We start from the raw sequence: 21,529 nt of genomic DNA, 5'->3' as shown, positions 1-21,529 counted from the left end.
AGGCTCGCCCGCTCACAGTAAAGCCAATCTACTGTCATCAGATTGCAGGGAAGGAAAATGCAGTGTTTATTGTTACGGCGCCAGACTAGGAGTCCAGGGCAGCTGATACTCAAAAACACCCCAACTCCCAGATGGATTTCAGGGAAGAATATTTAAAGGCAAACTGGGGGAAGGGAGTCACAGGGGATGTTATCAGCTCATACACAATTCTCCGCTTGGTTGATGATATGATAGCAGGGTGGTGTCACAGCAGTTAACATTATCAACCTCCAGGCTCCAGTAAGCCCACGGTCATCAAATAGTCAACTTCTTCCATTTGGAGGGGGTTTTAAGCAATCTGTAAAACAGCTCAGGAATGCCTATCGGATTGTTATACGTGTTATCCACGTATTTCAGAGAGGAACTAAAACTTCTGTGACTGCTACCTGGCCAATTTACTTAAGGCTGTTATCAGTTCTCCTGGCCCAGCAGTTACATCTATCACTATGTGTTCCCATCCTTTCAATCATTAATTCTTGGGCCAGACTTCTGTGACTCAGCGAAGGCCAGGAAGACTACAGCTTTTCTGCAGACAGGAAGTAGGCAGAGGCCATGAGGTGGCGGGGTCTGCGAGAAAGGCCCCAAAGGGTCCTGCTCAGTTACAGCGTCAGAACTGAGTAGAACTATAGGTCACGCTGCTGGTGTCCAAGAGTTGCCTGGTGTACCTCACACACACACACTGGATGCAGAACCTTTTTAGTTACCTAACCCAGGAAACTGCTTCTCACATTATGCAGTAAGTTAAATTGCACAAGAAAACAAAAGGAAAACAAAATCAACAATTACTCTCAACCTATTACCCATTACAAACCACTTAAACAAGCCCTCAGGCTCCCATCTGTGCCAAACCACTTCAAAAGGCTACGCACAGTCAACGTAATCTCAAAGTAAAAAATAATCCCAAAATATCGACGGGTTTTTAATGATGTTCTTAGATCCTGTACTTCTCTTTCATTCTATGTGTACATGCAGACGCTCTCAACTGGAAGAAATTTCATTAGGCTCCTCCATTTTAAAAGAATACCCAGTATTATTTGTTTATTAAAAAGGATAATAGAACACGGAGGAGCCAAGATGGCGGAGGAGTAGGACGGGGAGACCACTTTCTCTCCCACAGATTCATCAAAAGAGTAACTGAACGCAGAGCAAACTTCACAAAACAACTTCTGATCGCTAGCTGAGGTCATCTGGCGCCCAGAAAAGCAGCCCACTGTCTTCGAAAGGAGGTAGGACAAAATATAAAAGATAAAAAGTGAGACAAAAGAGCTAAGGACGGAGATCCGTCCGGGGAAGGGAGTCTTAGGCGGCATTGCTTGGGGTAGGGTCCGGGCCTGAGTGCCCTGAGGACAATCGGAGGGAGCTTCTGTGAGTTGCCAACTTGAACTGTGGGGGTCCAAAAGAGAGAGAGTAAATTAACCGGCCCGAACACACTGCCGGCTGTTCGCAGAACAAAGAGACCGAGAAAATCCAGAGAAGAGCTCGCAGGCTGCGGACCGGCCCAGCCCCGCCGGAGGCAGGAGGCAGGGGGGAGGGGAAGGTCGCGGCGAGACACAGGGCGCAGGCACCCGACCGGCGCGGGCGGGACTGGGGCTGGGGACGCGGGGGGCAGAAGGCGCGTGCACCCGACTGGCGCCGGCGGAAACTGAGACTGGGTCCGCGGAAGGGAGGGGGCGCGCCACACCTGGGGAGAGTGCGCCCACCAAGCCCCTGGCTGCCTGGACCGCTCTGACGGGGAAGGCACAGAGAGCAGGCGCAGCTTTTCCTTCCGCGCTTTTGTGGAACACCCGAGGGCTGGAAACTCGCGCAGCGCGGGGCGCGCTCCATATAGAACAGCCGGGAGCCTGAGCAGCGCAGATGGAGAAAGCAGCGTCAGCCCCTCCCCGCGGTGCCAGCTCGTCCCCTCAGCGTCAGCCCCGCCCCTCAGCGTCAGCCCGTCCCCGCAGCACCAGCCCCTCCCGGCAGCCCCAGCCCCTCCCCACAGCGCCGGCCCCTCCCGGCAGCGCCAGCCCCGCCCCGCAGAGCGACGGAACTAGCTACCTGAATAAGAGTCCACCTCCGCCCGCCTGTGTCAGGGCGGAAATGAGGCTCTGAAGAGACCAGCAAACAGAAGCCAAATAAACAAAGGGAACCGCTTCAGAAGGGACCGGTGCAACAGATTAAAATCCCTGTAGAAAACACCGACTACACCGGAAGGGGCCTGTAGACATCGAGAAGTGTAAGCTGGAACGAGGAGCTATCTGAAACTGAGCCGAACCCACACTGACCGCAACAGCTCCAGAGAAATTCCTAGATATATTTTTACTTTTTTTTTTTTCTTAAGTAAGGAAAAAAAAAATTTTTTTTTTATTTTTTTATTTTTTCTTTTTCATTTTCCTTTAAAATTCCCCATTACTCCCCCATTACTCCTTAACTTTCATTTTCATAGATTTTTACCATTTTTTTAATTAGGGGAAAAAAAATTTTTTTTTTCTTCTTTTTTTTTTTTTCCTTTTTCTATTCTATTTTCTATTTTTCTTTTTCTCTTATTTCTTTCAAAGTCCTCTAGTACTCCTCTACTACTCCTTAATTTTCATTTTCAATACACTATAACCTTACCAAAAAAAAAAGAGAGAGAAGCCCTATTTTTAAACCGAAATTCAGTTCCCATTTTTATTCAGGAGTGTGTTGATTATTCTCTCCCAATCTTGACTCTCTGTTTTCTACCTCAGAACACCTCTATTTCCTCCTTTCCCCTTCTCTTCCCAATCCAACTCTGTGAATCTTTGTAGGTGACTGGGCTACGGAGAACACTCTGGGAACAGACAACTGCGTAGATCTGTCTCTCTCCTCTTGAGTCCCCCTTTTTCTCCTCCTGCTCATCTCTATCTCCCTCCTCCATCTCCTCCTCTTCATGTAACTCTGTGAACCTCTCTGGGTGTCCCTAACAGGGGAGAATCTTTTCGCCATTAACCTAGAAGTTTTATTATCAGTGCTGTATAGTAGGAGAAGTCCTGAGACTACAGGAAGAATAAAACTGAAATCCAGAGGCAGGAGACTTAAGCCCAAAACCTGAGAACACCACAAAACTCCTGACTGCATGGAACTTTAAGTAATAAGTAACCGTCCAAAAGCCTCCATACCTACACTGAAACCAACCACCACCCAAGAGCCAATAAGTTTCAGAGCAAGACATACCACGCAAATTCTCCAGCAACGCACAAACATAGCCCTGAATGTCAACATACAGGCTGCCCAAGGTCACACCGAACACATAGACCGATCTCAAAACTCATTACTGGACACTCCATTGCTCTCCAAAGAGAAGAAATCAAGTTCCACGCACCAGAACACTGACGCAAGCTTCCCTAACCAGGAAACCTTGACAAGCCAATCGTCTAACCCCACCCACTGGGTAAGTCCTCCACAATAAAAAGGAACCACAGACCTCCAGAATACAGAAAGCCCACTCCAGACACAGCAATCTAAACAAGATGAAAAGGCAGACAAATACCCAACAGGTAAAGGAACATGAAAAATGCCCACCAAGTCAAACAAAAGAGGAGGAGATAGGGAATCTACCTGAAAAAGAATTTAGAATAATGATAATAAAAATGATCCAAAATCTAAAAAACAAAACGGAGTTACATATAAATAGCCTGGAGACAAAGATTGAAAAGATGCAAGAAATGTTTAATAAAGACCTAGAAGAAATAAAAAAGAGTCAATTAAAAATGAATAATGCAATGAATGAGATCAAAAACACTCAGGGACCTCTGGGACAATGTGAAACGCCCCAACATTCGAATCATAGGCGTCCCAGAAGAAGAAGACAAAAAGAAAGGCCATGAGAAAATACTCGAGGAGATAATAGCTGAAAACTTCCCTAAAATGGGGAAGGAAATAGCCACCCAAGTCCAAGAAACCCAGAGAGTCCCAAACAGGATAAACCCAAGGCAAAACACCCCAAGACACATATTAATCAAATTAACAAAGATCAAACACAAAGAACAAATATTAAAAGCACCAAGGGAGAAACAACAAATAACACACAAAGGGATTCCCATAAGGATAACAGCTAATCTATCAATAGAAACCCTCCAGGCCAGAAGGGAATGGCAGGACGTACTGAAAGTAATGAAAGAGAATAACCTACAACCTAGATTACTGTATCCAGCAAGGATCTCATTCAGATATGAAGGAGAATTCAAAAGCTTTACAGATAAGCAAAAGCTGAGAGAATTCAGCACCACCAAACCAGCTCTTCAACAAATGCTAAAGGATCTTCTCTAGACAGGAAATGCAGAAAGGCTGTATAAACGTGAACCCAAAACAGCAAAGTAAATGGCAACGGGACCACACCTATCAATAATTACCTTAAATGTAAATGGGTTGAATGCCCCAACCAAAAGACAAAGATTGGCTGAATGGATACAAAAACAAGACCCCTATATATGCTGTCTACAAGAGACCCACCTCAAAACAAGAGACACATACAGACTAAAAGTGAAGGGCTGGGAAAAAATATTTCATGCAAACGGAGACCAAAAGAAAGCAGGAGTCACAATACTCATATCAGATAATATAGACTTTCAAATAAAGGCTGTGAAAAGAGACAAAGAAGGACACTACATAATGATCAAAGGATCAATCCAAGAAGAAGATATAACAATTATGAATATATATGCACCCAACATAGGAGCACCGCAATATGTGCGGCAAACACTAATGAGTATGAAAGAGGAAATTAATAGTAACACAATAATAGTGGGAGACTTTAATACCCCACTCACAACTATGGATAGATCAACTAAACAGAAAATCAACAAGGAAACACAAACCTTAAATGACACAATGGACCAGCTAGACCTAATTGATATCTATAGGACATTTCACCCCAAAACAATCAACTTCACCTTTTTCTCAAGTGCACACGGAACCTTCTCAAGAACAGATCACATCCTGGGCCATAAATCTGGTCTTGGAAAATTCAAAAAAATTGAAATCATTCCAGTCATCTTTTCTGACCACAGTACAGTAAGATTACATCTCAATTACAGGAAAAAAATTGTTAAAACTTCAAACATATGGAGGCTAAATAACACGCTTCTGAATAACCAACAAATCATAGAAGAAATCAAAAAAGAAATCAAAATATGTATAGAAATGAATGAAAATGAAAACACAACAACCCAAAACCTATGGGACACTGTAAAAGCAGTGCTAAGGGGAAGGTTCATAGCGTTACAGGCTTACATCAAGAAACAAGAAAAAAGCCAAATAAATAACCTAACTCTACACCTAAAGCAATTAGAGAAGGAAGAAATGAAGAACCCCAGGGTTAGCAGAAGGAAAGAAATCTTAAAAATCAGGGCAGAAATAAATGCAATAGAAACTAAAGAGACCATAGCAAAAATCAACAAAGCTAAAAGCTGGTTTTTTGAAAAAATAAACAAAATTGACAAACCATTAGCAAGACTCATTAAGAAAGAAAGAGAGAAGAACCAAATTAGCAAAATTAGAAATGAAAATGGAGAGATCACAACAGACAACACTGAAATACAAAGGATCATAAGAGACTACTACCAGCAGCTCTATGCCAATAAAATGGACAACTTGGATGAAATGGACAAATTCTTAGAAAAGTATAACTTTCCAAAACTGAAACAAGAAGAAACAGAAGATCTTAACAGACCCATCACAAGCAAGGAAATCGAAACTGTAATCAAAAATCTTCCAGGAAACAAAAGCCCAGGACCAGATGGCTTCACAGCTGAATTCTACCAAAAATTTAGAGAAGAGCTAACACCTACCTTACTCAAACTCTTCCAGAAAATTGCAGATGAAGGTAAACTTCCAAACTCATTCTATGAGGCCACCATCACCCTAATTCCAAAACCAAAGATGCCACAAAAAAAGAAAACTACAGGCCAATATCACTGATGAACATAGATGCAAAAATTCTTCACAAAATTCTAGCAAACAGAATCCAACAACATATTAAAAAAATCATACACCATGACCAAGTGGGCTTTATCCCAGGAATGCAAGGATTCTTTAATATCCGCAAATCAATCAATGTAATACACCACATTAACAAATTGAAAGATAAAAACCATATGATTATCTCAATAGATGCAGAGAAAGCCTTTGACAAAATTCAACACTCATTTATGATTAAAATTCTCTCTCCAGAAAGCAGGAATAGAAGGAACATACCTCAACATAATAAAAGCTATATACGACAAACCCACAGCAAGCATCACCCTCAATGGTGAAAAACTGAAAGCATTTCCCCTGAAATCAGGAACAAGACAAGGGTGCCCACTCTCACCACTACTATTCAACATAGTGTTGGAAGTTTTGGCCACAGCAATCAGAGCAGAAAAAGAAGTAAAAGGAATCCAGATAGGAAAAGAAGAAGTGAAACGCTCACTGTTTGCAGATGACATGATCCTCTACATAGAAAACCCTAAAGACTATACCAGAAAATTACTAGAGCTAATCAATGAATATAGTAAAGTTGCAGGATATAAAATTAACACACAGAAATCCCTTGCATTCCTATACACTAACAATGAAAAAACAGAAAGAGAAATTAAGGAAACAATACCATTCACCATTGCAACAAAAAGAATAAAATACTTAGGAGTACATCTACCTAAAGAAACAAAAGACCTATACATAGAAAACTATAAAACACTGATGAAAGAAATCAAAGAGGACACAAACAGATGGAGAAACATACCGTGTTCATGGATTGGAAGAATCAATGTTGTCAAAATGGCTATTCTACCCAAAGTAATCTATAGATTCAATGCAATCCCTATCAAGCTACCAACGGTATTTTTCACAGAACTAGACCAAAGAATTTCACAATTTGTATGGAAATACAAAAAACCTCGAATAGCCAAAGTGATCTTGAGAAAGAAGAATGGAACTGGAGGAATCAACCTGCCTGACTTCAGGCTTTACTACAAAGCCACAGTCATCAAGACAGTTATGGTACTGGCACAAAGACAGAAATATAGATCAATGGAACAGAATAGAAAGCCCAGAGATAAATCCACGAACCTATGGACACCTTATCTTTGACAAAGGAGGCAAGGATATACAATGGAAAAAAGACAACCTCTTTAACAAGTGGTGCTGGGAAAACTGGTCAACCACTTGTAAAAGAATGAAACTAGAACACTTTCTAACACCATACACAAAAATAAACTCAAAATGGATTAAAGATCTAAATGTAAGACCAGAAACTATAAAACTCCTAGAGGAGAACATAGGCAAAACACTCTCCGACATAAATCACAGCAAGATCCTCTATGACCCACCTCCCAGAATATTGGAAATAAAAGCAAAACTAAACAAATGGGACATAATGAAACTTAAAAGCTTTTGCACTACAAAGGAAACTATAAGTAAGGTGAAAAGACAGCCCGCAGATTGGGAGAAAATAATAGCAAATGAAGCAACAGACAAAGGATTAATCTCAAAAATATACAAGCAACTCCTGAAGCTCAATTCCAGAAAAATAAATGACCCAATCAAAAAATGAGCCAAAGAACTAAACAGACATTTCTCCAAGGAAGGCATACAGATGCCTAACAAACACATGAAAAGATGCTCAACATCACTCATTATCAGAAATGCACATCAAAACCACAACGAGGTACCATTACACGCCAGTCAGGATGGCTGCTATCCAAAAGTCTACAAGCAATAAATGCTGGAGAGGGTGTGGAGAAAAGGGAACCCTCTTACACTGTTGGTGGGAATGCAAACTAGTACAACCACTATGGAGAACAGTGTGGAGATTTCTTAAAAAACTGGAAATAGAACTGCCATATGACCCAGCAATCCCACTTCTGGGCATACACACTGAGGAAACCAGATCTGGAAGAGACACGTGCACCCCAATGTTCATCGCAGCACTGTTTATAATAGCCAGGACATGGAAGCAACCTAGATGCCCATCAGCAGATGAATGGATAAGGAAGCTGTGGTACATGTACACCATGGAATATTACTCAGCCATTAAAAAGAATTCATTTGAACCAGTCCTAACGAGATGGATGAAACTGGAGCCCCTTATACAGAGTGAAGTAAGCCAGAAAGATAAAGAACATTACAGCATACTAACACATATATATAGAATTTAGAAAGATGGTAATGATAACCCTATATGCAAAACAGAAAAAGAGACACAGAAATACAGAACAGACTTATGAACTCTGTGGGAGAATGTGAGGGTGGGATATTTCTAAAGAACAGCATGTATACTATCTATGGTGAAACAGATCACCAGCCCATGTGGGATGCATGAGACAAGTGCTCGGGCCTGGTGCACTGGGAAGACCCAGAGGAGTCGGGTAGAGAGGGAGGTGGGAGGGGGGATCGGGATGGGGAATACGTGCAAATCTATGGCTGATTCATATCAATGTATGACAAAACCCACTGAAATGTTGTGAAGTAATTAGCCTCCAACTAATAAAAAAAATAAATAAATAAAATTTAAAAAAAAAAAAAAAAAGGATAATAATGACTTTGAAAATGTTTCCCTAGCAGAGTTGATATCAGCATCATGATGTGGCATAAGACATCTCCTCCATTTCTGTCCCCCTTTTTAACAACAAATGTGGCACCCACCCAAAACCAAAACTGCCTCTGTGGGAACTGTGGGATCCCGCACCACACGCAGGGCCCTGGCTGGAGTCTCGCCCACATGCGTATCTAGTAACAGGCAGATAAACCTTGGGGCTGTCAGCACAGCCAGCGAACCTGTCCCAGCCCCTCCTGGCCACAGTCAGGGAGACCCTGGAGAGTGGTGACCCAGGAGAATACCAAGGGATAAGAAAGAATCTGTAGAAATTCAGCCTTTCCAAGGAGGAATTCCAGAAAGAAAGAAAAAATACAAGTCTGGATGAAACTGAAAGGGTAAGAAGAACTTTGCCAGCACTGCCCCTCCCCCAACACAACAAGCCCAAAGCTATAGCATCCAGTAGCATCTGCATCCAGTAGCATCCGCATCCAGGAGGGATGAGGAGAGTGGCCAGTGCGTGCCCACTGACCCCCGCTGTGAGAGAAACCCATTTAACTCAGCAGCACCCCGAGGACTAAAGGGGGACCTCCAGGACCCCAGGGAGGGAGGGCTTCAGGAAAGAGGCAGGTAAGAACATCAAAGGGCACCGAAGGGACACAGTTCCTGCTAAGTGTGCTCAGGACTTGGGCAGGAAGTCCGCCCACAAGCCTAATGCCTCAGCCAACAATCTTGCAACAGAGCCCACCGGCAACCCCAACGCCCTGTGTGCTAAACCCACACCTCCGCACACCCTGCAGCCAGCGGCTCCTTGTGTACGCTGCCAAATGAGGCTGCAGGTGAGACTCTGTAAACAGAACTCTATCAGAAAAACAGACCAGTTTCTCTGGGCAAGAGAGAAACACAAATTTAAGCTATACTGCCTCTTTCTGGAAAACAAAAGGTTAACAGCGGCTAGCCTGGTGGGTCTTAAGAAAAGCTTAAGAATTGTGTCACAAGAAGCAAGATGTGGAAAGTAAGTGTGTACCCATGTGAGGGCAAGCAAAACACACAGCTAAAACAGGACTGATGAACATTTTACCCCATCTGAAGGGAACCAGTAAGACAGGAGAAGGTGTCTGCTACTTCAAGCATGAAAGCAGCAATGCAAATGTACAAGGAACATAAGGAATCAAGGAAACACGACATCACAAAAAGGTAACAATCATCCTCCAATAACCAAGCTCAAAGGCACAGAATTTAGCCTTTGATGAAAAATTCAAAATAGCTGGGCTTCCCTGGTAGCTCAGTGGAGTCTGCCTGCCAATGCAGGAGATGCAGGTTTGATCCCTGATCCAGGAAGATCCCACACGCCGCAGAACAACTAAGCCCGTGCACTACAACCTCTGAGCCTGCCCTCTAGAGCCCAGGAGCTACAGCTACTGAAATCTGCAAGCTAAGAGCCGGGTGCTCCGCAACAAGAGAAGTCCCTGCAATGAAAAGCTCATGCACCACAACTAGAGTGGCCCCACTCTCCCCGACGAGAGAAAAGCCCTCACAGCAACAAAGGCCAGCACAGCCAAGAATAAATCAATAAAATTAAAAAAAAAAAAAAAGAATTCAAAATAGCTGTTCAGGGAAACTCAATGGGCTATATTACAACAAAGACAACTTTTTAAAAAATACACAAATAAAATCTGAAATTTACAGAGGAAGAAATCATAAAGAAGCAGCAAATGGAAATTCTGGAGCTGAAAAATTCAATGAATAAAATGAAAAATGCAATAAAGAGCATCTATAATAGAAGAGATCAAATGGAAGACTGAATAAGGGAACAGGAACTCTGAAATGGCCCAATCAGAAGAGAACACAAGAGAAAAAAGAATGAAAAAAAGCACAGAAAGCCTACATGTTCTATGGGATGCCACCATGTGTACAAATATTAGAATAATCATGGTTTGAGAGAGGGAAAAGGGGGGGCAGAGAGATTATTTAAAGAAACAATAGTTGAGAACTTCCCAAACCTAGGGATATACTTGGACAACCAAATTCAAAAATCTAATAGATCAACCTATTATCTCTATGCAAAAAGATCTTCTCCAAGACACATTATAGTGAAACTGTCAAAAACAAGTATAAAAAGAAAATCCTAAAAAAGCAGCCAAAGGAAAAAATATTGTAATCTATAAAAGAATGCCCATTTGTCTCTCAGTGAATTTCTAAACAGAAACCTGGGTTTGATTCCTGCTTGGGGAACTAAGATCCTGTAAGGCAGTGTGGCCGGGGCGGGGCGGGGGGTGGGGGTAGGGGTGGGGAATGGAATCAAGTGTTTTTAATAAAAGCTGAACTCATAAAAACATAGAATAGAATGGTGACTACCAGAAGCTAGGGAATGGGGAAATTGGGGAGAGAGTGTTTAAGGGTACAAACTTGCAATGGATCTATAAATAAATCCTGGAGATGGAAGGCACAGTATAGTGAGGATAGTCAACAAAACTGTATTACTGTATCACTATAAGTAAGTTTATGTAATAAACTGCAAAGCTACTAAGAGACAAGATCTTAACTGTTCTCACCATAAAAGAAACGGTAATTAAGTGATAAGAAAGAAGAGCTAGCTAACACTGTAGTGGTAATCATATTGCAATATACAAATGTATCAAATCAACACATTGCACACCTAAAACTTACACATTATATGTAAATTATATCTCAATTTTTTTAATTGCAGATCTTTTATTCTTTTTCTTAATTAACTTATTTATTTTAATTGGAGGCTAATTACTTTACAATATTGTAGTGGTATTTGCCATACACTGACATGAATCAGCCATGGGTGTACATGTGTTCCCCATACTGAACTCCCCTCCCACCTCCCTCCCCATCCCATCCCTCAGGGTCATCCCAGTGCACCAGCCCCGAGCACCCTGTCTCATGCATTGAACCCGGACTGGTGATCTATTTCACACATGATAATATTCATGCTTCAGTGCTATTCTCTCAAACCATCCCACCCTCGCCTTCTCCCACAGAGTCCAAATGACTGTTCTTTACATCTGTGTCTCTCTTGCTGTCTCGCATAGAGGGTCATTGTTACCATCTTTCTAAATTTCAGATATATGATTTAATATACTGTATTGGTATTTTTCTTTTTTACTTACTTCACTCTGTATAATAGGCTCCAGTTTCATCCACCTCATTAGAATTAATTCAAATGCATTCTTTTTAATAGCTGAGTAATATTCCATTGTGTCTATGTACCACAGCTTTCTTATCCATTCGTCTGCCAATTATATCTCAACTTTTTAAAAACAGGAAAGGTTCCCTTGCCTTTTGATTACCTTTTAGGAAATACCGCAGCCTCCCTCTCCTTTTCAGTTCTTGTGAGGCTATGAGAAGACACTGAGGACCAAACCACGTGCTGCGTGCTCACAACATGCCCCCTTCTCCTTTGTTTCTCCCCCTTTCCTCTCCCACAGTCACTCTCGTTCCTTGGGGAGCCACAAGCTGCCAATTCAAGACCAGAAGACTGACCCATGCAGCCCAGTCCAAGAATCACCATACACTTGGTGCTACTCACCTGAAATGTGAGAGTCTTAGTCACTCAGTCGTGTCCAACTCTTGTGACCTCATGGACTGTAGCCTGCCAGGCTCCTCTGTCCACAGGATTCTCGAGGCAAGAATACTGGAGTGGGTGGCCATTTCCTTCTCCAGGGGATCTTCCTGACCCAGGGATCACACCTGGGTCTCCTGCATTGCAGGCAGACTCCTTACTGTCTGAGCCGTCAGGGAAGCCCAAGTCACCTGGATTTTACTTAAAACGAGGGACTTCTCTAGTGGTTCAGGGGCTAAGGCTCCAAGCTCCCAATGCAGAGGGGGGCAGACTCAATCCCTCGTCGGGGAACTAGATCCCACAAACTACAACTAAAGATACCACAGGCCACAACGAAGATTGAAGATCCCTCAAGCCTCAACTACGACCCAGTGCAGCCAAAATGAATGAATACAAAAGGATGCAAAAAGGTCAACTTGCTTAATTTTCCTAAATGATAACTCTACTCTAGGTCAGTGGCAAGGACAACATCAAGGTCTGCCATATTTTAAAATTCAGAGCCCAGAGGAAACACCAGCAGTCATTCCTGGAGCCACTCTAAGGCGGGGACTGGAGTGAACCCGATGCTTGCCTGTCCCACATTCGTTTCACTGCTATTTACTGACCTGTCAGTTCAGTTCAGGGGCGGGCCTGACTGTGCAAAGGATAATCCCAAGTGACTGGTTCAGCAATGGGCCTGTGACCCAGTTGTATTCTATGAAAAGCTGCTGGAGGATTCTGAAGGATGCATGCACCCAAATCCAGACATCACCAGTACTCTGCGAACAGCTCTCTGATTTTACTTGCCAATGAAAAAAATTTTATCTCAAGCTGGACGTGTGTAAGAAAGCAACTACCTGCTGCTGTGCAGAAAGGTAAAATCCAACCATGAAAGTGGATGCCACAGATAATGCACGAAGGAGGGCACAGCTGAGAGACTTACAGAGAAACGGAGCCTAAACTATGCCCAACCTACCTCCTGACTTCTATTCTAAATGAATATTATTCCTTAATATTAAAGCCAGATTGAACCAGCCTTCTTTACTTGCAGCCAAAAGCCCTAAAACACTGGTACTGTTTTCATAATCAGAAAACATATATATTTAAAATATCAATAAATAAGGAAAAAACAAATACAGGCAATGCTCAATAAGAGTTTATCGGAAAAATAACAAGGAATTCTCCCTACAACCTTCTGCTAGATATCGAAACATATACTTCCCTCTCATATATGATATGAGAGGATGGTTTCTACCTACATCACTCTAATATCCACTCTAATATCTAATATCCAGGTAGATTATATATCTACCTATCATATCATATCTACCTTTCTGCCACTTTCTTGTAAAGACCCACATGATTATATTGGGCCCACCCAAATAATCCTAAATAATATCCTTACCTCAAGGTCCTTAAATTCAACTTATCTGCAAAGTCCCTTTTATTAGACAACATATTCATAGTTTCTGGAAATTCAAACACTGACATCTTTGGGGGCCTTATTCTGCCTACCATTTATACCAACATGACATTCAGAGACTTAGAAATTCAGAAATCTGTGAATTTACTATAGTAGTTGTTCTATACACAATCACTTCACTAGAGGGGTTTTGCTTGATTGTGGGTTTTATTTGTCCCTATACTTATATAACCGAATTTGACCAAATCTTAGGAAATGTGGGGATTGTGTTATGACACAGCTGAGATGGAGCAGGCAAGAAGTCTTAGGATTTGCATTTTTCAAAAGCCCCATGAATTATTTTTAATATATTCAACTTTCATTCAATAAATATTTATTAATGTTTCAGAAGTGGAAGAGCTTAAAGTATCTAATCACATTTTATGTTGGAAAACTAAGTAAAAATGTAATCGTTGTGACAAAGGAAATATTTATTTCTTAAATTGCAAAACACTCCCCATATACAATATAAAGAAGACTAACTTGAGAGTGAAACAAAACATGAGGAGACCTGTTACCGATGGAAAGATTATTTGCTGCATTCAGTATTTGTGTGTTTCATTTATCTTAACCAGCTCTGAATGTGGCACATTTGAAGACACTTTTTCTCCCCTCATCACCGTAATGGCTAATTTTCTTATGTGATATTTTTAATTAAAATTGAGTCTGTACTTTTTAGAAAATGCTCAGATACTCTAATTGCAAGCAAAGTACAGTCACGATCAGAAGCCTAGGATGGACTAGGGATTAAGGGATGGCAGACGGCCAAGCCTTTCCCACTCCCCACCCCACACCCCAGGCTTAACTATTAACGTCACAGTAATAAACTGAATGGTTTAAAAGTCATGACAACATTCTCAGCCTGGACAAGATGACATCTTTAGACAAGGCAAAGTGTTGCACCACACTCCACAAAAAGATCTGTTTATATAATTTTTAACATCAAAACCATCCTACATCATTTCTTACTTGCCACCTCCCTTCTCCATTATTGTTTGGTTTGTCTTCATGCAGACAGTTGGAGCTGTGAGTGGACATTCTCCAAAAGTTTCTAGGAACCACAGCAGGACTATTAAGAGGGTTTGTAACAATAATTCCTAATATTCCTTTCTGACTGCAGTAACATTATTGATGTGGACTATGGCTTATCCATGGAGTAGGAAATGGCAACCCACTCCAGTATTCTGGCCTGGAAAATTCCATGGACAGAGAGGCCTGGTGCGTTGCAGTCCATGGGGTCGCAAAGAGTCGGGCAGGCCTGAGCACCCACGAATGAATGGCTTACCCTCTCAAGTCTCTCCTTCTCCCTTTTCCTACCCCCTAGGCATCTGAGACCTCCTGGACATACACAACCATCTTCTCTATTCTTACACCCAGGCTGTTGAATGTGGTAAAACACACACCCTCACAAAACCAATGCAGATAAGCACCACGCACACGTGTGACCTTGGAAGTCACCATCCCTCTATCATCCTGTAGGATCAAGCTCCATCCCCCACTCCCATTCTTTCAAGCCCATCTGTGCCAGTCTTCTGGGCACCACCCTCCTCCCACCTTCCACCTCCCTTCTAGACAAGAACTCCCTCAGTGTCTCACCTTCCAGCAACAGATGTATCCACATTGCCACCCATTATGACGATCTTCCCTCTTAAGTCAGGGGAAGGAACACACCTCCCCGTACACAGCTGATAATAAAATGATAACAAGAACACACACTATCAAACGTGTCCCTCATCCTACATCACCGTATGTGCTCCATCTGTGCTCTGGGCCCCATCCTCTCCAGCTCCCCTTGGTCCATGAAATCTCTCCAGCTTAAGTCTTTCCCTTCAGTTTCAAGTCCCCCAGACTTCTGCTTGCAACCAAGAGAGAGAAATGGTGAGATTTACTCTTCCACCTGAAACAGTGGTTCCCCAGACACAATACGTTAGACAACAAAAGAAATGATGCCTGAAAGATGGGGAATAAAGGAAATGATTCCTATGATTGATTGCCCTTTGCTGACAACCTGAAAGATGGGAAATATAGGAGATGATTCCTGTGAGTGTTTGCCCTCTGCTGACAGCCTTGAGAGCATCTCCAGCCTGCAGCAGCAGGACAGAACCCAGCAGGAGCCTGGTGAACCCCCTAAATTGAGGAGATGGCGCTGAGAGTCTTCAAGCTGATTAGAATCCTTAGGAAAGTAACAGGGGAAGAGAGCTACACACACAGAGAGCTCAGGAGATCTGCAGAGAGCCCTATGTGTGTAATCAAACTGCCGGAGGCCGGGGAAAGAAACTCCTGAAAGGATGAAAGAGACCAGTAACCTGAACTCCCACAGGGCCGGGATGTTGGACAAACAGTCGGTGCAGAGCAGAATCCAAAGAGCAAAGAGATACCAGAATTAACTCGGACCTGTCACCTGAGAAGTACCGCAAACCAACAAAATTAAAAGAACAGCATCATTTTAGATAGGAAACACTCCACAAATTTTGGTGATATGTGAGTTCATGAAGGGAATTTTTAGCAGAGAAGGGGAAAGGGGACTATTACTAAATACCTTCTCGGCACCAGGCGCTGTAAGGGTTCCATAATATGTGGTCCCCACCTTGAGCCACACAGTCTTTGAGACACTCATCATCCACCACCGCCGCCGCGGGTCCCAGCAGCTCGGGCGGCGGGAGGAGCGGCCGCGGCCCTCGGGCACCCGGCTCTCGCCCGCCCCGCCGCCACGATGCCCAAGACGAAGGTCAGCTCCGCCGAGGGGGCGGCGAAGGAGGAGCCCAAGAGGAGATCGGCGAGGTGGTCAGCTAAACCGGCTCCTGCAAAAGTGGAAACGAAGCCAAAAGAGGCGGCGGGAAAGGATAAATCTTCAGACAAAAAAGTGCAAACAAAAGGGAAGAGGAGCAAAGGGAAAACAGGCGGAAGTGGCCAACCACGAGACTAAAGAAGACTTGCCTGCAGAAAGTGGAGAGACTAAAAACGAGGAGAACCCAGCCTCTGATGCAGCAGAAGAGAAAGAAGCCAAGTCTGATTAATAGCCACACACTCAGTCCTGTCAGTGGCCCCTGTCTCCCTTCTTGTACAATCCAGGGGAATATTTTTATCAACTATTTTGTAAATGCACGTTTTTTTAGTAGCTCTAGAAACATTTTTAAAAAGGAGGGAATCCCACCTCATCTCATTTTTTAAGCATAAATGCTTTTTTTTTAAGAGGTGAAATCATTTGCTGGTCGTTTTTTTTGTACAACCAGAAAATAGTGGGATATTGGATATGGGAGGCTTTGATTGTCTTGGGTGTCAGCTTAACATTCCATAGATGGGGGGTAGCTTTTATAGCCTATAATACAAAAGCATACTAAATGGCAGTTTGGAGTCAGTTGTGCATTTAATGTCTTGAACACTTTAAATTACTTCTCTTCCCATATTGTTTTAGTAGAATTATTTCCCTCAGCAAACCACTTTTTGATCTTGGCTCTCCTGGTCAGAATTTTGTGCACTATACTATAACATCTTTGGTCTTGGTAGTCCAGTTTTCCCAGTAACTTGGTTAATGTGCTGTGAACAATTGACAATTTGGGTATATAGTGTATATAATATTAAATTGTGAATCAGTGGGACTTATGATGTAACAATATATCAATATTTGAAGATATTGGTACTTGATATCCTATTAAGGAAAGTTTGCTCCAAATTTTAAGCTGGAAAGTCACTGGAATAACTGTTAAGAATCACAACTACATGATATTTTAGATTTCTGGTATGTATGTGAAGAATTGTGTACAAATTGAAATGTCTGTGTAGTGATCCTCAAAACAACCAATAAAATCTCAGTTATAAAAGAAAAAAATAAATATATAAATAAAACACTCATCATGAACTCCCTCCCCCGAAAATCTCCTTCATTTTTTTTCCAGGAGTCAGATGAAAGGTCCCCTCCTTAAAAGGCTTTCTTTCATCACTCTAAAGCTACTGAACTCTAGTGTTGGAGAAGGCTACTGAGAGTCCCTTGGACTGCAAGGAGATCCAACCAGTCCATCCTAAAGGAAATCAATCCTGAATATTCATTGGAAGGACTGATGCTGAAGCTGAAGCTCCAATACTCTGGCCACCTGATGTGAAGAGCCGACTAATTAGAAAAGACCTTGATGCTGGGAAAGATTGAAGGCAGGAGGAGAAGAGGATGATAGAGGATGAGACGGTTGGATGGCATCAATGACTCAATGGACATGAGTTTAAGCAAGCTCTGGGAGATGCTGAAGGACAGAGAAGCCTGGTGTGCTGCGGTCCATGGGGTCACAAAGAGTGGGAGACAGTAACCCACTTTCTTTTCTCTACGGTATGTCTCACAATTTCTAATTATCATTTATTATTATATTTCATGCTTACTTATAACTCATATTTTCTCCCATGCACATTTAGAATATGAGCTATTAGAACAATAGTGAAGAAATCACTGTACCCTTGGTGACTAGCACAGTATATAACCATGGAAGGCACTCAAATACTTACTGAATAAATGAAAACAAGAACTGTGACCAGGATTAGCTTCTCGATGATCAATATTTTCCAGACTCATTAGCCCCAAAGCCCCCAGTGTGGCTCCCTTACTTACGAAGAAGCGTGCTGAGGACTCACCTCCACCTGAGTGACATTGATGACCAGCGCCACCACCATCAGCGCTGCGAGCAGACAGCAGAACAGCCGCAGTCTGAAGAAGTTGATCCACATTGTCGGGCTGTGTCTTGATCACCCATGGCCGACCCATGGCTTCTCTCACTTCTCAAAACTCCATGTCTTCACAGATGGCTAACAAACACGTGAAAAGATGCTCAACATAGCTCATTATTAGAGAAACGCAAATCAAAACTACAGTGAGTTATCACCTCACACCGGTTAGAATGGCCCTCATCAAAACGTCTACAAACAATAAATGCTGGAGAGGGTGTGGAGAAAAGGGGATGCTCTTGCACTGTTGGTGGGGATGTAAATTTATACAGCCCCTATGGAAGACGGTATGGAGATTCCTTAAAACGCTAGGAATAAAACCACCATATGACCCAGCAACCCCACTCCTAGGCTTATACCCCGAGGAAACCAAAACTGAAGAAGCCACATGTATCCCATTGTTCACTGCAGCACTATTTACAATAGCTAGAACATGGAAGCAGCCTAGATGTCCATGGACAGACGAATGGATGAAGTAGTCGTAGTACACATACACAATGGAATATTACTCAGCCATAAAATGAAATGCATCTGAGTCAGTTCTAATGAGGTGGATGAACCTAGAACCTATTATACAGAGTGAAGTGAGTCAGAAAGAGAAAGACAAATATCGTATTCTAATGCATATATACAGAATCTAGAAAAATGGTACTGAACAATTTATTTACAGGGCAGCAGTGGAGAAACAGACATGGAGAACAGACTTACGGACATGGGGAGAGGGGAGGAGAAGGCGAGATGTATGGAAGGAGTAACATGTAAACCTGCATTACCATATGTAAATTAGATAGCCAAAGGGAATTTGCTCTGTGTCTCAGGAAACTCACACAGGGGCTCTGTATCAACGTAGAGGGGTGGGATGGGGGAGAGATGGGAGGGAGGTTCAAAAGGGAGGGAATGTACGTATACCTATGGCTGATTCATGTTGAGGTTTGACAGAAAACAACAAAATTCTGTAAGCAATTATCGTTCAATAAAAAATTTTAAAAAACCATGTCTTTGCTTTTCTGAGTTTTCAGTCTGATCTGCTTCTTTTCTGTTTCATCTCTTTAAGAGTTCTTTGTATAGAAGAGCAACTGGTGTGGATTTAAAAAGCACATTTTTCTCCAAAGGATTCCTTCAAAGAGGAGAGATGAGCAAACAGATCACCAGTTATGACAGCTTAGGGTGGAGTAAAAGGAAAGACACTGTATTTCCTTTTCCCTAACCTTACCCAAGGCCCAGAGTGGTAAGAGAAAGCAAAGAGCCAGAGCACAGTAGGAACTACTCCACATTTGGACAATTTACTCAAACCCAGCTCCAGGTTTTCATGTAAATAGAGATATTTCTCCTGCTTCCTATTTATGTTTTAACTTTTAAGAGAGCAAAGAACATCTTCAGATTCTTAGAGATTACAAAATTCACGTGTTAATTTTCTAAAGAGGTCTAAATGAATAAAATCACTTCCCTTCCCTTCCAGTTTATATTTTATTACATTACTACAGTAATTATGGGCTTCCCTCGTGGCTCAGTGGTAAAGAACCCGCCTACTAATGCAGGAGATCTGGGTTCAATCCCTGGGTTGGGAAGATCCCCTGGAGAAGGAAATGGCAACCCACTCCAGTGTTCTTATCTGGGAAATCCCATGGACAGAGGAGCCTGGCGGGCTACAGTCCGTGAGGATGCAAAGAGTTGGACGTCACTTAATGACTAAACAACAACAAGAGGAAAACCTGTGATTTTATAAGGAGTTCTGGGATTAGGTGCAAACCATTCTGACAACCTCTGGAAAACAGGAATGCCATCCCTCTGGATGGCAAGAGACAGCAAACACCCTTTGGTTTCTGGCTCCCCTGCCCCACAGGCAGCTCTGATGCCCCCTCAGTTGAGTAACAAGGCATAAAAGGAAAGACACCGCCCTAAAGATGGAGGAGATGAAAGCTAAGCGTGAGGAGTAACAGGTCACCCTAATCCTTCATCACACCTGCTGAAGGCAGAGGATTTGAGAGCAGGCTGCTCCTAAATATTCTTCCATTCAATCATTTCTAAAACGCTCTCCCCAGTTGCTATTATGGTATAGGTAAGCAGTGAAGACGCTAGTATCTTGTTCCCAGCGATGATTTCCGTGGAAAGCAGGGTAGAGAGGTCAAGGTGAAGAGGGTGCATAATCCCAGTGCAGAGGGCCTCAGGATACCTCAGCTGCATCAACACTCCCCCCTTTTGTGTTAGACCTGGCAAGCCCCTCTTCCCTCACTCCCCTACTCCTCTGATCTAATCTGTTCCCATTCCCACACCACAAGGACAGACAACAACCCTTCCTCACCCCAGCGTCATAAAGGAAATGAGGTTAAGCTATTCCAATATGCTTTCCATCCTCAGAATTCCCACAGCACTTACTTTTTCCACTTCTCATCTGATGTCTATATTTGTATGTCTTTCTAGTCTCCCCAACTACACTATACCAATGAAGACTATATTTAAAAAAACAAAAACTATATATCAAAGAAAAGCAACTTAAGGATAACAATGTACCATACGTTTTGATTCCTTCCCAGTACTCAGCTCTTTGCAGGATATATGTTGATTCAACAATCCACACAATGAATAATTATGGAGGCCGAGGGCTTCCCTGGCAGCTCAGTGGTAAAGAATCCACCTGCCAATGCAGGAGTCAAGGGTTTGATCCATGGGTCAGGAAGATCTCCTGGAGAAGGAAATGGCAGCCCACTCCAGTTTTCTTGCCTGGGAAGTCCCATGGACGGAGGAACCTGGTGGCTACAGGCCACGAGGTCACAAAGAGTCGGACACAACTGAGCAACTGAACAACAGCTGTGTATTGCACACTGTACCAAGTGCCAGAAATCCTCCTGGCAAAGCTTACACTCATATTAGGTAAAAGGCCTTTCCCTCCTAAATTAAAGAGAAATAAATCTCCCACTCCTGGCCACCTCCACAGAGACGCCAGGTAATGTGAAAGACTGTACTTAAGCATTTCATGGCCTCCCAACACCGGCCCCTCTCCAAAACCCAGCTACCTACCCACCCTGAAATGCCCGAAGATTCTAGGAAGGAAATGACTGTGAAATAAAGGAAATAACTCTGTCACCAGGGCCCCAGCTGCTCCTCTGCAGAAACCCTTCTCAAGGAGTTGGCCATAAGAACCACAGGTTCCCCTGATGGCCAGAGGGAGAAGACCAAGGATGATACTGCAGAGAAGCTCAGCCGTACCACTGCAGCCGTGTTCTGTGTACTGCAC

The 21,529-nt window shown here is 42.8% G+C and overlaps 1 protein-coding gene and 1 pseudogene across 1 annotated transcript in view; one reads left to right on the top strand and one right to left on the bottom strand.

The window, feature by feature from the left end:
• Positions 1-21,529, bottom strand: part of NXPE3 (neurexophilin and PC-esterase domain family member 3) — a 68,967-nt gene that overhangs the window by 42,089 nt on the left and 5,349 nt on the right. Inside the window, exon 3 of the mRNA XM_061133938.1 lies at positions 18,205-18,375. Within this exon, the coding sequence (XP_060989921.1) occupies positions 18,205-18,297 (93 nt within the window). The 5' untranslated portion in view covers positions 18,298-18,375. The remainder of the gene's footprint in view (positions 1-18,204; positions 18,376-21,529) is intronic.
• Positions 16,301-16,736, top strand: LOC133050062 (non-histone chromosomal protein HMG-14-like; annotated as a pseudogene).

The sequence above is a fragment of the Dama dama genome, chromosome 31, assembly GCF_033118175.1.
Source record: "Dama dama isolate Ldn47 chromosome 31, ASM3311817v1, whole genome shotgun sequence".
In the NCBI taxonomy this organism is placed as follows: domain Eukaryota; kingdom Metazoa; phylum Chordata; class Mammalia; order Artiodactyla; family Cervidae; genus Dama; species Dama dama.
The sequence above is the reverse complement of the archived record's forward strand: the minus strand, read 5'-3'. Positions and strand labels throughout refer to the sequence as shown.